Genomic DNA, 12,653 nt, shown 5'->3' with positions numbered 1-12,653 from the left:
CCCTGTGTGCTCTGCAGCAGGAAAAGCCCAGTCTCACCAGCCGTTGTCCTATGTGAGCTCCAAGGAGGTGAACGTACAGAGCCTACCTTGTTCTGTGTGCAACTGTCCAGGTTATGAACCCTGAACCACAATTCTGCATGGGGAAGTGCATCAGTGCCTGGATTTGTTTCCCTACGTGTCTCGCAGAGAAGCATAGGAAAGCATATATTTAATATTGAAGTAGTTTCCCAGTAAAAACAAGGTTGGGCATTGTTGCCGCGAGAGACGGAGAACGCAGAGCCTTCCTGCTTGTAGGTTAGGTGAACTGAAACTGAAGATTGCTATTTGTAAAACAAATCTATAAAATAAATAATAAACAGATGAGCAAAAATGTCCTTTTCTTAGAAGACAGGTATTTGCAAACCAAAGCAGAGCTAAACAAAAAAGCTGGCTTAGCATAGTGATTCTGGAGCTTTCTGGAGTTGTTCAATAGCAAAAGGCAGCGGAGCTGTTAGCCATACAGCTGACAAGGAAGGCGAGAGGCATGTGGATACCCTGCCCGGTACTTACGGCAGCTGTGAACACAGGATACATGTTCATGCCATCCCTGGGATGATTCTGTCACTCATGGCAATAGGCAAGTAAGAAGTAACATGATAGTTTTATCCTTTCCAAGTCCTCTGTGAACATGAAATTTGTTGTTGTTTTGATATGAGCCCGTAGTTCCCGCTGATGTCAGGACAAGTCCCCACACGTATGGAGAGTAAAACAATACTCCCAAATTAGCAGTGTCACCTCGCTCAAGACCTGAAGTACCTGGAGCGAGCGTCGCTTTCAGCCTGGGGGCACAGGGAAGCTTCTGCAGCCAGGGGCTTGGGGTGCGTGTGCCCCTCCAAGCAGCCTCCCCGCCGAGTGCTCGAGAGTCACCTGGTTGTGCCTGACGTGGCAGGCTGTGCGTGCCCACCGACTGAGCGAACGGCTCAGTGGGAGATGCGTATTGGCTTGGTGAGCGTGTGGCTAATTACAGCATGGGAACCTCAGCAGAAGTGCTGGGTAGTGCTGGCTGTCAGCTGCAGCTGGGGGCTAGGAGAGGGGGCTAAGGAGCACCGTGGGTAGGTGGAGGAGTGTGGTTGGACTGGGGAATTGGGAAGGGAGACATGGTAGCAGAAAGAAGGCACGTGGCTCGTCCGTTTACTTGAGCTGGGGGTCCTCACAATAAAAAAGGGCTAAAGGAGTTGTGCAGCGAAAGTCCCGGAGCTAGGACGGACCTCTTGGGTGCAAAAGGCTTCTGCTCTTTCTGCTGACCTCTCGCATCACCAGGTCCTTTCAGGCAGTCACATCTCTGCCAAATAGGCTCCTGCTAATGACTCTGCTGGTTCTTTTACTTGCCCTCCCTTCAGATCAGAGCAGTATGGAGATAAAGACGTCAGTGAAATTTACTGTGAAAATACCTCTGTATTTCATTTGAAAAGACTTGACACTCCTGCAACTTGGCTTCTCCTTTGTTATTTTATTCATTGACTCTTATAAAAGTCTCTAAAGCCACTTTCATGTGCCACCTGGGGTCTTTTGGTAATTGGACGATGGTTCCTCTCGCATGGAGGAGGAAGGAGAAGGTGGGAGGGAGGATGATACACCTTCCATACATGCGTGCTCCTTTATAAATGCCCATTTTTCCTTTATTTAATGGAGTGAAGGAAAAAAGAAATTAAGTAAAGGCTACAGATGAGAAGGTTGGTTGAAGTACAGCAGGAGGACACCCTGAATTCAGGGGGTAACTGGCTTGGTTGGGGAACAGAGAGTGGGAAAGAGATTAGGTCTAGTTCTGGTCCATGGATGTAGGATGCACCCTTAGGAAAATAGCTCAGATGCAGGGCAGCACACCCAGCTGCGCACCCGCCCTCGGAGCACCTCGCCGTGGCCGAGCCGGTGCTGTACGCGTTGCACAGGTCTGTTCCACAAGCATAAACTCCTGTCAGCATGTGTTTTCTTGTTAGAAGGGTTTCCCGCTGCTGGTCATATCTTGAACTGGTATTATTACATTCTACAATGTTAGGTTATAATTTGTTAGTTGTCTGTTAGTATGTACCGGGGTTTGGGGTCTTCTGTGGAAAAATATTTTCAGCTGATTTAAAAAATATATGTGTATGCCCGCTGTATGTGCTAATTGGATGGGTTTCTTAGCTAACTGTGCAGCTGGTTGGAATGGGGCAATGCTACAGCCCCTTGTTTATGGGCTTTGAGCAGCCTCACTGCGTAACAGCGATCTCGGGAATCAGGACCTTTGGTTCTGCTCTGCACGACAGATCGCTTTTTCTTGGAGTTTTGGGTCATAGAATCATAAAATTGTTTAGGTTGGAAAAGACCTTTAGGATCATTGAGTCCAACCGTTAACCTGACACTGCCAAGCACACCATTAAACCATGTCCCTAAACGTCACATCTACATGTCTTTTAAATCCCTCCAGGGATAGTGACTCCACCGCTTCCCTGGGCAGCCTGTTCCAGTGCTCGACAGCCCTTTTGGTGAAGAAATTTTTCCAATCTAAACCTCCCCTGGTGCAACTTGAGGCTGTTTCCTTTCATCCTACCACTAGTTACTTGATGGAAGAGACCAGCACCCACCTCACTACACCCTCCTTTCAGGTAGCTGTAGAGAGCGATCAGGTCTCCCCTCAGCCTCCTCTTCTCCAGACTAAACAACCCCGGTTCCCTCAGCCGCTCCTCATAACACTTCTTGTTCTCTAGACCCTTCACCAGCTCGGTTGCCCTTCCCTGGACACGCTCCAGCACCCCAATGTCTTTCTTGTCGTGAGGGGCCCAAAACTGAACACGGGACTCGAGGTGCGGCCTCGCCAGTGCCGAGTACAGGGGAACAACCACCTCCCTGCTCCTGCCGGCCACACGATTTCTGACACAAGCCGGGATGCTAATGGCCTTCGTGGCCACCTGGGCACACTGCTGGCTCGTGTTCAGCCGGCTGTCGACCGGCACCCCCGGGTCCTTTTCCACCGGGCAGTTTTCCAGCCGCTGTAAAGTTCTGAGCTGGAGACTCCGACTGGGATTGGAGTCCAGCTGCCAGTGTCTTCCAGTGGGATTCGGAAAGCTGTTTACCGCAAACAGCTGTGAGCGTGTAAACTTTGTTTTAATCTGCAGCTTTTTCACATGAGCACCAAAAAAACCCTCAAACTGAATATAAGAAATTACAACAACAAAAATCTGTGAAGGAAAAATTGAAAATAGTGTTGAACAATAACTCTGACTTTTCTGATTTAAGCCTTACGTAATTGCTGACTAAAATGACTGTCTGTCTTCTCTGGCTCAGTACGTGATAAGTGTCTGAAAGCTTTATTTAGTCTCAGGAAAATTTTTGGGCTACTAGCAATTAAGATCAGTTACATTTCTTTTAAAACTTCTTAACGTCTCTGTCACAGGATATAATTTTAGAATGAGGTCACACTGTCTGCATAATCACAATGTATTGTTCAACCTGACATTAAAATGAGATAAAGACTGCTACTAATAAGAGAGAGCAATTACAGTTTTGGTATCGCAACCATTAAAATGCAGTGAACAGCAAGTGCTCTAAAAATGTTCTCATCAGAAAAAAGAATCGGAAATATGACAAAGTGACAAAGTTATCTTTTTCTTGGGTCAGTGTGCCATTACATAAGTATAAAGTGTTCCAGTTTTCTATTTAAAATACAGATAAACCTTAAAACTGTTTTAATGGAACAACAAAAAAATCTCTTTTACAAAAGATTTTAAGATTGATGTAAACACTTGTTTAAATGGATTTTTAAAATATTAATTAATGAGGGGCACGTAAGTGGTTTTAAAGCAATTAGTAGCCATTGCGCTTTCTTTGAAGATCAGCTGCCATTTTATTTCCTGTTCTGCTTATCAGCTTTATTAGCTTCAAGTGTTAAATGTGAAAAATGCTTGTATAATCTTCAAAATGAGCTCAGTTTTTTATACTGCCTTTATTTTTTAGTCTTTCTAATCAAGTAGCGTCCAACATACGATCTGTTTCTCTAATAATATTTAGAGTTAATAAATTTGTTTTTCTACAATTAGAATCCTAACTCCCATATCTAATAATGTAGAAGATATATCTGTAATAATAATAACAACAATAATAATAGTCTACTTTGAGGATCTTACAAATATACCAGCTTTAAGTTAAACATTAGTGGGGGATTTGTGCCTATTCAATGGCCAGAATTTGGTATATTTTGATTTAAAAAATAATGAAAATATTTTCAGTTTTATCTTTTCCCCAAAAAGTGTTAGGGGATTTGTTATACTTTCACTCGTAATTAGTGTGTGAAATTAGATAATTGTAATTAAGCTCATTCTGGGCTTTTCTTCTTTTAATAATTTAAAGTAATTAGGCTAGTGTTGTGCATGTTTAATGTGCCTTTCATAGTCCTTCAGCGTGCTACAGTTAAGTCCATTAGAATTCAGCCTGCAGAAATACAATATTAGCATACTGGTTTAGGAAGAATATTTTTCAAAATATAGCCTTCAGTATTTCCTCCAGAATCCAGGCTTTTATTTTCAGGTAATTGTGGCTGAATTTTCGAATTCAAATTTGCAATATTAAATATATGAGATGCCTTCAGGACTGGGATATTTTACCCAGAATTTGCAACGCTTTCACTTTTCATCTCTCCGCTTTTTTGTCCAGCGCTCGTCCCACATACATACCATCGGTGCCGTCTTGTCTGGACCCTAAAAGGAGCTGGAGCTGCTCCTTGCCGCTCCCTCGAACCTCGGCTTGGCGATGGAGCCGCGTGCCGTCGGCACCGGGCGATGCTTGGAGAGGCAGGCATCCCGCTGATGCCTCGCCGAGAGGTTCTGCAGAGATTCCTCTGTATGCTCCTTCCCCTAGATTTCTGCTGTTTACAACGGATTTAGTGGAAGGGGGACACGTGATAAAATCGGTATGCGGTCCTAACGCGCGCTGCGCTTCTGAAGTGGAAGATGGCACGCGTGGAGTACGTGTCATCTGAGTGTGGTCCCTGGGAGCAGACAGACAAACATTTTATATGGTAATTGCTATTCCCCGACAAGGCCGAGTGGCAGAGCGTGAATAAAAAATGGTTTTATAAGAGTTAACATCTTTGAATATTGAGCTTACGGCCCATTTTTAGCGCAGTAGATGCTGTTTACTGTGAAATGTATCAATTTGCTGCATTCGAAAATAATAACGGGCTGAGTTTTACCTCCAGGGCAAATGCTTCCAGCAAAGTAATCAGCTTTTTAAAGAACTAGCTAAGGATTTCGTAATTTAGTGTTTTCATAGGGATTTAGCGTGAAGTTCGGCTGCCTAAATTTAGGCATCTAGCACCACTTGAGACACCACGGGGCTTGTAAGACGTCTCCCTGGGGCTGCCGGCTGTGAGCCAGCCCTGATGCTCTGCGGAGCAGGAGCCATCCGTGCCGCCGTGAGCCAGCGGGAAGCGGGAGCTTTCCCTCGCCAGGCTCCAGCGGTTGCAATCATGCAGATGTGTTTGTTCAGCGCCCAAAATTTCAGTCTGCCAAATTTCACATCGCTTCATTTATGGCAGTGTGGAATGTGAAAAATATTTTAAGGTGAGTTGCTACATATTGTGAAAAAACACTTGTTCCCTAGATGGAAATTGATCTGGCTAAAGGTGAAGCACGACACAAAGAAGCGATTCTTAAAGTCAAGGAAGAAGCGAGGGTGGAACTAGACATTGAAAGACAAAAACAGCAGGAATTAATCACAAAATATCAGAGAGATCATGAAGAGCTCCAGAAGAAGGTGTGTAACACTTGAGAAAAGTTTTGTGGCAGTAGATAATGTAAACTTCTGAGAAACAGTATGTGAAGGAGTAAAACCTTCTTTATGTGTAGTCATGTATCTAGATGATACAATTTTTTTTTTTCCCAGTCTTAGCATATGTTTCAATTATTACTATTTTTTTTAATGGAATGGGTTAATAAGTAATTATTCAACTTAGTTAAATGGTGTGGAAGTTCTTCCTTTACTCACATTTTCTCTGCCCAGAGTTCATCTATGTCCATTGACTGTAGCTGTTAATTATTTTTAAACTGACATCATCATTTTTTAAAAGCTTTGGTCTGTTTCAGGCTATGACAGGTTGTCACAAAACCATCTGCAGTTTTCTCCCTTCCCAAATTAGTTCAGCACGGATGGGCTAAGGTCCAGTGGCCAGTTAACTGCTTTCTTGTCTATATTGGTGATTGTATCACATGCAGTTGGCTCTTCCCAGCTACCCAGATATACGGTTTTTGAAGTTTTATATAGAAATAGACATCTGATGAAATTACATTGTTGTTTAAAATTTGTTACATTACATAGTGTTTTTAAGAGCTGAAAATAACAGTTTGGCTTAGTTCACTTTACACATATTTGGCTATGATTTTAAAACCCTGAAGAAATACTAGCTTGCTGTAAAGAAGTTAAGTTTTTCCATTTTTACCTCTATTTCTTTGAGCTTGGATATACTAATTAATCTCTTTGTTCTGAGTGACTTCTGATTAATTTACAGCTCTCTGATATCCTTTGAGAGTATTACATAAAGTCAGAGCTTTTTTTTTTTTTTTTTGTCTCTGAGGATGTTTGTTTGGTTTTTTTTCCTGAAGTCAACTTTTGTCTGATACTGAGTTCTACCTACCTAACAATATCCATTGAACGTAGACTAATGCAGTTTTTGTCTCCTCTAATGCAGATACCAGGATTAATATCCAGTGCCACCAATAGCTTAAGGAAGGAGACAGAAATTCTTGAAAAGAAGCTACAAGATGCCCAGATCAAACTTGCAGAGAAAGATGAAGATAAGGAAAAAGAAATTCAGAGCCTTAAAAGACTAATTACTGAACTTGAATTTCAGCTGACAATGGAAAAGAACAATAATGAATCATTTCTGGATAATATGAGGAAAGAAATTAAACACAAGTCAGATGAACTGGAAAAATTAACCCAGGAGAGGACACAGCTGATTCACAATTTGAGTCAAGTTCAAGAGGAGGTAGGAACATGACCGAGGAAATGCCTTGCTATTTTTACTTAGAGACATGTGATTTCTAAAATAATTCAAAGCATCTATATTTCAGACCCTGTTATGTACTGGCTTAAAAGCCATTGAAATGAAAATATTTATAAAGCAAGTCCATCATAATTTCATAAATACAGTGTATCACAAAATATGTGAAATTTTTAATTCAGCAAGCACTTAAACTAGTGTTTTATTTTTAAAAAATATAAATTTTTCAGGTCCTGCAAGACCTTTGTTTCCTAGTCTCTAGCCTCACATCATGCTACATAAACATGAGTAAACAATAAAGCATTCCTCATGTTTTTAAAGTAGAAGACATGGACATTTCTCATTCTTTGAACCTTAAAGCAGCGATCCTCCCAGTAATCTTACTTATTTTGGAAATCATTTGTAAGAAAAAAACTTCATGCTCTCAATAGAAATGAGAGTGGATACAGTCCTGTTCCGAATGGCTTCTGGGGCAGAGATTGCATCTTTTAACGTGGGGGTATGTGTGTGTATCCTGCCGTGCTAATGGGGATGTAGCCCACTTCCCACCAGTAAAGCCACTTTCTGTAACACAGAAACACATACAAATTAAGCAAATGTGAAGAGAAATTTGACTGATGGATATTCTTAGCACAGGCATTTGCTGAATGTTTGGAATATAATGGGAAGGGAAGAGAGAGCGCTGTACTGCTCTATGAGAAATGTGAAAGCAGTGAAGTCAGGGACTGTAGATAAGATTAGACTGGAATGTCCAAAGTAATTAAGTGGCAGAAAAAATTGGTAAACAGTGGAAATGAAACTCTTCAAAATGAATTAGGGCTTGGGTTGATATTTATTTCTCCCTTGAAAAAGGTTCAGAAACACTGTGTTAGTGAAATTAGAATAATGTTGGCAGTCATTCTGTCCTGTACCTATGGAAAAGGCTCTTGGAAAGACACGTACTCTTCAAGTATTTGTCAGGAACTTCAGCAGGGTAAGGAACACACAGTTACCCTCAATCGTGAGATTCTGCCAGCTCTGCTTATGTGCCTAGTTTTCCCCACTCTGAAGCAGAGTTCCTCCTCTAATACGATTATATTAGGAAAAGGAGGGATAAGAGTGGTTGAAAATTGAAACTGGTTTTAATATAAACTTCGTATCAGGATACTTCCTCAGATTTGCTGGTAACACTTTCCAAATAACTTCACGGACTAACAGTGACCGTCTGAGTGGCAGGGAAAGTAACGTCTAACTTTCTTTCATTAAGTTGTCTGCAGAATTAGGTATTCAGAGAGTAAGTTATTTTGAATATTTATGTCTCTCCCACTTCTACTTCTGCGTGTAGTTATGTTCCTTCTCCAGCAGCTCCTTCACTTGCAGTTGGCACTGAGGTTAGATAGCCTGAGCAGAACTTAGGTGTTTCCACTCTACATCTGCTACAGGTGCTTTGATCAAAGTAAAATTTTAAAATCTAAAAAAATTGATCAACAAAGGACTTTTCATTTCTCCATCATTTTTGAAGTTTTGACAGGAACACACATGCAAAAATGTAATAGTTTTAGTAAGCTCTTCTTGGCTAAACAGAGCTTACCACCTTCTGCTTTAGTGGGAACACGCTTCTGTGCTCTGAATTTACTGACACTGGTATTCGCTCTTCAAAACGTCGAAAAAGTGCTATTGAGATTATCTTTCTTACACATTTTCTTCCCTGTTACGCACCCACTGTCATAATCACATGTGGAATTTCAAATACAAATGTTTGTCCTCGCTCCGGGGTGATTCGTGACTTGACCTGGCGTACAGCTCGTACTCTTAGCGCTGGAGAGGTTTACACAGAAAAGTTTGTGTCTGGGCAATGCGGTTGTGCACGACTGAGGGTGTTGTTCTCTGACTGAATCATCACTCTGTGTTGGAGACTGCCTCGGTGGTTGCTTCCCTTCCATTCTCATGGATCTTCTGGTGTCAGCAGCAATTGCTTGCTTAGAAGAACAAAAACATGGATATTTTCTGCTTGTTTCAGTACTTTCAGTAGTTCTGACTTCTATGAATCAGTTTAGTGGTGTTGTCGGTTGTGGTTTTTTTACTTTTCGTTTCAGCTGGGAGCCAGGAAAATTAGCATCACAGATAAGTTCTACATAATATACCGACTTGGGGACTTCTGTAATACAGAAACAGTTTCAGTTGTCTGCTCAAGGCCCAGTACCAGTCACTTACCATTTAGGTATCAGGAATCACAGTCACAGTGCGAAGGTTGTGAAAACCACTAGGCTGGAAATCATTTATCCCAATTATTTGGGAAATAGTAATCAATAAGAAATTCCATCACACACAAAAAAAATCAATGCACAATTATTTATGCCGCAGAGGAGGTTGAACACTTATAACGAGGTGGCGCAGTAATACTCAACCTGTCTGTTGCTTTTTCCTTTCCAAGAGCAGCATTCCCAGTTTCCCCCTAGTTAGAGGATGGGCAGGAGATCAGAAGTAACTCCTGATGACTTACCTCATGTTTTCCGCTGTCTCCTGAGGGAGTGAAGGGTGTGTGAATGGTGATGTATGTCTTCTGAGTGACTTTCAGAGAAACCAAAGCACAGGGAAGTATTGAAGGGTTTGTAGGCATCAGTACCCTCCAGCCACCCTGCCTTAAGCCTGAGGAGTTTAATAGGCGCACTTTTTGACCAACGGCATTTTGTAAAGCCAGTGTTTGTTTCTGTTTGCAGAACACTCTTCTCCAGGAAACGGTGCGCAGAGAGTGTGAGGAACGCTATGAGCTGACTGCAGCTTTGACTCAGGCCAGGGAACAAGTACTGGAACTAAAAAAGCTCAGTGGAAACTTCCCGTTATCGCCGTGTTCCCTGACTCAGGGCAGCCTAACCTCCTCTGCTGCCCTGCTCGCTGATTACGGACAGAAAAGCCGCACGAGCCCTGGCGCTGGGAAGGAAATCAATCTCTCCAGACAGTTTGGTATTTCAAGAGCTGCTAAGGCACCCACCTCCAGTAAGCGTAACAGCAGCGGTAGCGTGGGCTTGCCGGCTCTAGCCCCACCGCATCCTCCAAGAGGAAGGGCGGCTTCGCTGAATGAGCCCAGGAGCAGGATTGCTGCAGTTATAAGACGACAACTGAGTCAGCTCTGACAGCTACGTACGCATGCATGGCACATGAGAAACCATTCCAGTGCATCAAAGGACCATTTACTTGTGGACCCCTAGGGTCAAATCTTAGCCAATGCCATTCATGCATTTCTACAACTGTAACTTAATTTTAAGTTTTATATATTTTTGATGCATTAGTATTTCTTTGACCATTGCATATCAATGTAATTAAATGCTATCAACATTAGAAGAGTAAAAAAGAAAAAATATTGTCTCTCCAAGAGGAGCACATGTTCAATATCTGTAATTAAAATAGCTGCTAGTTCCAAATACTGTTTTCCCTAACCACTTTATTGGAATTTACCTATTTTGTGTGTTCTCCCGTGTAACTTAATTGCTTGTTTCTGGTGTAAAAAAGTGATTTGTTCGGTTAGAATCAGATTTTTGCGATGATTTAATTGAGTAGTGTTATATTTGCAAATATTTATGCTTAGGTCAGTGAGACTCGCTAGTTGGGGAGTATATATCACTCAGCGTGAAAATGTGGCAAATCTGTGCGCTCAGTAGACTAGCCATTGGCAGGGACATAGCTTCCTCTGTGTGCAAGTCTTCAAGCTGTGCTAATTAACAAGGAGTTGAAGACTTAATATATTTTGTCCAAAAGATGGTTGCCTCTTGAATTTCATCGGAAAAGTGTCTTTTTGTCAAGCGTAGTTTTTAGCTTCAAAGTAGACAGGCTGGTGTTCTCTGTAAAATTGTTACAGAGGAGGATCAATATTTTTATTTGCTGCTTGATGCATGGAGCTGTGGTTTGTTTTGGGGCATGAAAAGCCCAGACGAGTCTCGGTTGTCGTTGTTAGCGTGCAGACGCTGCAGAAGCAGCTGCTCTTCGAACAAGGCAGCTCTGCTCTTGGGGCAGTTTGTCAGCGCAGAGCACTGGCTGGGCTAAGTGAAACAGCGATGGGCAACGCAGACGCAGTCTGAGATTTTATCAGATACTGCATCACCAGGTACTCGAGTGTTTTGGTCAGATAAGCCCAAACAGGGCCAGTCTGGTGATAGTCACTGGTTCTGGCGACAGCCTGGTGGTCATCAGACCAGGAGGGGCGATGAAGCAGGCCCAGGTCAGCCTGGCGAGTCCCTTGGGCAGAGGTAGACCTACCATACCACGTAGAAGGGAGACCTACCACACCATGCAGAAGGTAGATCTACCACGTAGACCCAGCTCGGGCGAGGGCTGGGGCCAGGGCAGGAGCTTGAAGCTGAGCTCCTGGCCCCATGGGAGCCCCCGGCACGGGGTGGGGGTCAGACCTGCGCACCAGCACCACACCAGTGCCCCAGGAGTCACTCGCTTGGAAGACCACCATGCATCTTCTGAGACCGTCAGCTCTGCCTTGGACGGAAACTTCATGGGAGGTAAGTTGGAGGGGAGCATTTTGCAGACTTGGAGTGTGCATATGAAGAACTGGACGACTGAAATTGCTTGCTCCTGTTTCAGTTTTGGGACTGGGCTTGCTCTTCACTCAGAGTCGTGGAGTTGCTTCTTCACAGGCCACTTGACTTGTAAACCCAAATACATTTATAATCACACCATGAACCTCGACCTTCTCATTATTTCTGAGTGATGAGGTAGTCCTGTATGTGACAAAATGAGAGCAATGTCTTCAATGCTGGAGAAAATTAGAAAAGCTTTGCTGAGGCCGATGACATGGCAGGGAATGCATTTTATTCAAGAACATCAGTGGAAGAAATGACCATTGTAGATTTAGCTAGATTTGAAAACTCACTTTGTCTTAATCAGCTTCTGTTCCCACTGAAACCAGCGGTAAGCCTTACCTGACTTCAGTGGTAGCAGAGTTTATGCAAAAGCTCAAAAATCCTCTATTCGCAAATTCCAAAAGCAACAAGAAACCAGAATTACAGCAATTACTCTGGTAGCTGCTGCTGTATAGCGATAGCGTACGCACTCTGCAGTCAGCTGGCAGATTGCACGGACCTGAACTTGACGGTCCTCTATGCACTGACCTCAGAGAAACTGTTAAAAAAATCAGCTGGTTGGGGTGCGTTAGAACCGCAGACAAATAATGTCCCCAGGAGGGTGTGGACTCAGCTTGGTGGAGGTCTGAGCCCGAAAATTCACCTTTCGGCTTTCCTCAGCTTTGGCTCAAGAGGAGGCTCGCTGCCTGCTGGGAATGAGGCCGGCTGTAGCTCCCAACCCAAGCGTGTCCCGATAGGCTCTATCCTCCCTGTGCTCAGTGGAGGCTCGCCCAGTTTACTAAAATGGGATTATGCTCAATACCGATTGACTAATTAATTGGCCAGTGGCAGCAGTGAGTCTTAAGCCCAACCAAGATACCTGGGAAAGTGGGAACCGTCTCTGGGATGTGCTGACTTTGTTCAGTTACTCGTATTTTCCTTAAAGATGTCGAAAATTGGAAAAGCAATTCTACTGAAATGCAAGCCTCAGGAAATTTGTTCTTCCAACAATTCTGCATGTGCAGAAAGAAGGGATGGGGAGCACTTCCAAAAGGTAATTTGGAGTATGGCCGGATGGTCCCCTTCTCTAG

The 12,653-nt window shown here is 43.2% G+C and overlaps 1 protein-coding gene across 2 annotated transcripts in view; it reads left to right on the top strand.

The window, feature by feature from the left end:
• LEKR1 (leucine, glutamate and lysine rich 1) overlaps nt 1-11,603 on the top strand; it is a 64,738-nt gene extending 53,135 nt beyond the window's left edge. The window contains exons 11-13 of one of the 2 annotated variants that reach the window (XM_049801755.1): nt 5,617-5,769; nt 6,701-7,000; nt 9,715-11,602. In XM_049801755.1, coding sequence (XP_049657712.1) covers nt 5,617-5,769; nt 6,701-7,000; nt 9,715-10,128 — 867 coding nt within the window. In that variant the 3' untranslated portion in view covers nt 10,129-11,602. Of the gene's footprint in view, nt 1-5,616; nt 5,770-6,700; nt 7,001-9,714 lie in introns of both variants that reach the window. The other variant, XM_049801756.1, reaches the window with a different exon arrangement.
• The last annotated feature ends 1,050 nt before the right edge of the window (nt 11,604-12,653 follow it).

This window comes from Accipiter gentilis, chromosome 6 (genome assembly GCF_929443795.1).
Source record: "Accipiter gentilis chromosome 6, bAccGen1.1, whole genome shotgun sequence".
Classification (NCBI taxonomy): Eukaryota; Metazoa; Chordata; class Aves; order Accipitriformes; family Accipitridae; genus Astur; species Astur gentilis.
Note: the sequence above shows the minus strand (reverse complement) of the source record. Positions and strands in the feature narration are given on the sequence as shown.